This window comes from Chaetura pelagica, unplaced genomic scaffold (genome assembly GCF_000747805.2).
Source record: "Chaetura pelagica isolate M959 unplaced genomic scaffold, ChaPel_1.0 scaffold526, whole genome shotgun sequence".
In the NCBI taxonomy this organism is placed as follows: Eukaryota; Metazoa; Chordata; class Aves; order Apodiformes; family Apodidae; genus Chaetura; species Chaetura pelagica.
The window spans coordinates 4,347-7,948 of NW_009953500.1; the positions used below are offsets into that span (position 1 = coordinate 4,347).

Consider the following 3,602-nt stretch of genomic DNA (forward strand, 5'->3'; position numbering starts at 1 on the left):
GAGGGTCAAGGTCAAGGCACGGGGCTGCTGTAGCGTAGGAAGGTTCCGCAGCTGGAAAACCTCCGGCTCTGACCTCCTGACTCACTGCCCAGGCAGGGGAGGTTGTTGAGTTTGGGTCCTACTTGTGTCGCAACCTGTTTGGGTGCCCAGAGGGGAAGGAGCTGAGCGGATGCTGAGGAGCATCCTGGGGATTTGGCATTCCCAAGTTGGCACCTGGGAATGCTGCTGAGGAGGCTGCGAGGTGGCATCTGGGGAGCTCCCTGGGGAGCAGCCCACGGGATGCTCGGGAAGAGGGGCTGGAGGTGCCTTGTGGGCACAGTGTGTCCTGCCCTTCGGGGTGGGTCACAACCTGCTCCTCCTTGCATCAGCCCCAGGAGACATGAGGGGGGCTGAATGCTGTCTCACGTCACGGGGGCTGTGCCCCTGTCCCCAGCCCTCTGGTTGACTTTTGTGGCTTTATCTCCACCTTTCAGATCGATAAGTACCTCTACCACATGCGGCTCTCCGAGGAGACCCTTCAGGAGGTGTCCCAGCGTTTTGGGAAGGAGATGGAGAAGGGTCTGGGAGCTGACACCAACCCCACTGCCTCGGTGAAGATGCTGCCCACCTTTGTGAGATCCACTCCGGATGGGACAGGTACCATGAGCCAGAAGATGTTCCCTCCTGGCAGAGCAGAGGGGGGCTGTGGTGGGGAGGTCTCTGTAGGTGCCAAAACTGGAAGAGATTTAGGTTAGATATTAAGTAGAAATTCTTGAGTGTGAGGGTGGTGAGACACCCTGGAACAGGTTGCCCAGAGAAGCTGGGGCTGCTCCATCCCTGGAAGTTTTCAAGGCCAGGTTGGATGGGGCTTGGAGCAACCTGGGCTGGTGGGAGGTGTCCCTGCCCATGCAGGAGGTGGGACTGGATGGTCTTGAAGGTCCCTTCCAACCCAGACCTGTCTGGGATTTTTGTTCATGAAGACATGCCGGGAGGGTGGGCTGGGGACACCTGTAGAATCCCAGAGTTGTTTGGGTTGGAAGGGACCTTAAAACACATCCAGTCCCATCCCCTGCATGGGCAGGGACACCTCCCACCAGCCCAGGTTGCTCCAAGCCCCATCCAACCTGCCCTTCAACACCCCCAGGGATGGGGCAGCCACAGCTTCCCTGGGCAACCTGGGGCAGGCTCTCACCACCCCCATGGCAAAGAACCATCCTCAGGGTGCTGCCAAATGGGGCTCCAGGGGCCCCTTCCCTCCTCATCCTACTTCTGCTGGGTGAGGTTTACATGGGGACAGGCCTTGTTCCCCATGTGCTGGGACTTGGGGGGGCTCCCAGTTCCCACTGGTGGAGGGAGGGTGGGAACCAGCCTTCTCATGTCCTTCCTGGCAGGACAGGGACAGTCACGGGTCCTGCTCATCGGGTTTCATTAGCGCGGCGGCTCCGGCAGTGCCAGCTGCTCCGGATGCCACCAGGGCTGCAGGAGGAGAACGGGGCTCTCGGACCTGCTCCTCACAATATGGACTTTCTCCCTGCTGCAAAGACGTGTCCTTCAGCATTTGGGTGGGAAATGTCCATGTGCTTTCCCCTCTCCAGGGATGGTTGGTCCTGCTGGCTGGAGCTGCTGGGAGTTGGGGTGTCTCCAGTGCTGGCACCTTCATGGGGGTCCTAGGAAAAGCAGGGGGTGGTGCTGGCCAGGGGGGGAGAGGGGGACAGAGAGGAAAGGAGCTGGTAGACAGGCCCATCCACCCTTCCCTCCCCTGCTGTTTTGACACCACTGTCAATATCTCAGAGAGGTCTGAGGGGACACATCCCTGGGGATTCACAAGCATCCCAGCATGGTTTGGGCTGAAGGGCCCTTTAAAGGCCATCTCATCCCACCCCCCTGCAGTGATCAGGGACACCTTCCCCCAGATCAGGTTGCTCAGAGCCCCCTCCAACCTGAGCTTGGATGTTTCTAGGGATGGGCCATGTCCCACCTCTCTGGGCAACCAGTGTCTCACCACCCTCAGTGTAAAAAAACTTCTTCCCGTTAATCTCATCTGAATCTTCTCTCTTTGAGTTTAAAACCATCACCCCTCATGCTGTCACAACAGGCCCTGCTGAAAAGCCTGTTCCCACCTTTCTGAGAAGCCCCCTTTGAGTCCTGACACATCCCTGCACCTGCAGCCACCCTCCCTGCTCCGTCCCACCTGCTCAGCACCCCCCAGAGCTGGACCTGGCTGCCTGCCCTGGGATGGAGATTTCAATCTATTGAGATATTTGAGACTATTTTTAATTCCAGGGAAAGCTGGAATGCTGCCCCTGGGCATGGGAACTAGTGCAGGCAAAGGTGCTGGGTGCTGGCAGAGCATGTGTCAGAGCTCCAGCACCCTGACCTGCCTTGGGGAGAAGGTGCAATCCCTCTGCTTGCCCTTCCAAGAGGGAGCCTTGGCTTCCTTCCCTCGTCCTGCTTTGCAGCTTCTCCAGTGTCCTGGCTGCTGCTTCTCACCCGAAGCAGGCGCAGAAGGGGCACAGCAGCATGGAAAATGTGACGTGAAAGGAGCAGTCACGGGGCTGCAGCTGGGAAGGGAAAGCAGGAGGTTTTTGAGCGAGTCCTGGGGAAGCAAGAGCTGAGATTCCCTGTTCAGCTCCAGCTGGATCCAGGCCATGAGTGGCACTGGTGTCTCTGCTGTCAGGGTTTGGAGGGGGCTGGAAGGTGGCACGTGAGGCTGAGCCAGCACATCGCTGCTGAGAGCTCAGTGTCCAGGGGTGCATCCTTTGGGAAGAGCTTAGTGTCCAGGGGCTCATTCTTCCTTCTGCTGCTTTTTATGAAGCTTCTGGGGCAAATTCCCACTGGGCACGAAGTCCTGCTTCCACCCGCTTTGGGTCCTCCAGGGCATTTCTGCCCTCCCTACCCCTTTTATACCCCCTCCTTACCCCTCTCTACTCTTCCCCACCCCTTCCTACACCTTTCTGCCCCCTCCCTACCCCTTCCTATCCCTCCCTGCCCCCTCCCTCCTTGCTACAGCCCAAGTTGTCTCTGCTTTCGGATTATGCCCTAATGCTCAGCCGGCAGCTTCCCAGGATCCAGGCGTATGAGAGCTGTTTATGGACAGGCATGGTTACATCTGTGGGTCCAAGTCAAAGCCCATACCCTGCTCCCCCACTGCTCCACCCTCCTCTGGGCTCCTGGTGGCTTTGCTGTTCCCAATTCAGAGGGAGAAGAGGGAGGAATTCTGCTTTGGAAGTGGGATCCCTCCTAAAAGTGACTTTTGCCACCTTGCTCGGCTCCAGCGCCCACCCAGACACCCACTGTGTGTCCTACCACAGGCTGAGGGGGGAAAAGAGACCCCAAAGGAGCTTTTCCTTCGAGCTGAAGTGACTCTGAGCCAGGGCTCCTCTTGCTTAGTGCAAATCCACCTTACTCCTTGCTCCTTTCCTGTTTTTTCCCAATCTTTGCGGGCGTTACTGCATTTCCTCCTCTGTGCTGATGTTGACACAAGGATCTTCTGTTAAGCCCCAGCAGATGATATCCACAGCCTGGGGTTTTCAGGAGGATTCTGCAGGATTTTGGTGGTCAAATCCCTGGAAAATCAAAGCATGGTTCTTTCCAACACCTTTCCCTTTGCTAGTGGGCTCAGT

General features: G+C 57.7%; 1 protein-coding gene across 1 annotated transcript in view; it reads left to right on the forward strand.

Annotated features, from left to right (window-relative positions):
- HK2 (hexokinase 2) overlaps window positions 1-3,602 on the forward strand; it is an 18,580-nt gene that overhangs the window by 1,270 nt on the left and 13,708 nt on the right. The window contains exon 2 of the mRNA XM_009999347.1: window positions 474-636. Coding sequence (XP_009997649.1) covers window positions 495-636 — 142 coding nt within the window. The 5' untranslated portion in view covers window positions 474-494. The remainder of the gene's footprint in view (window positions 1-473; window positions 637-3,602) is intronic.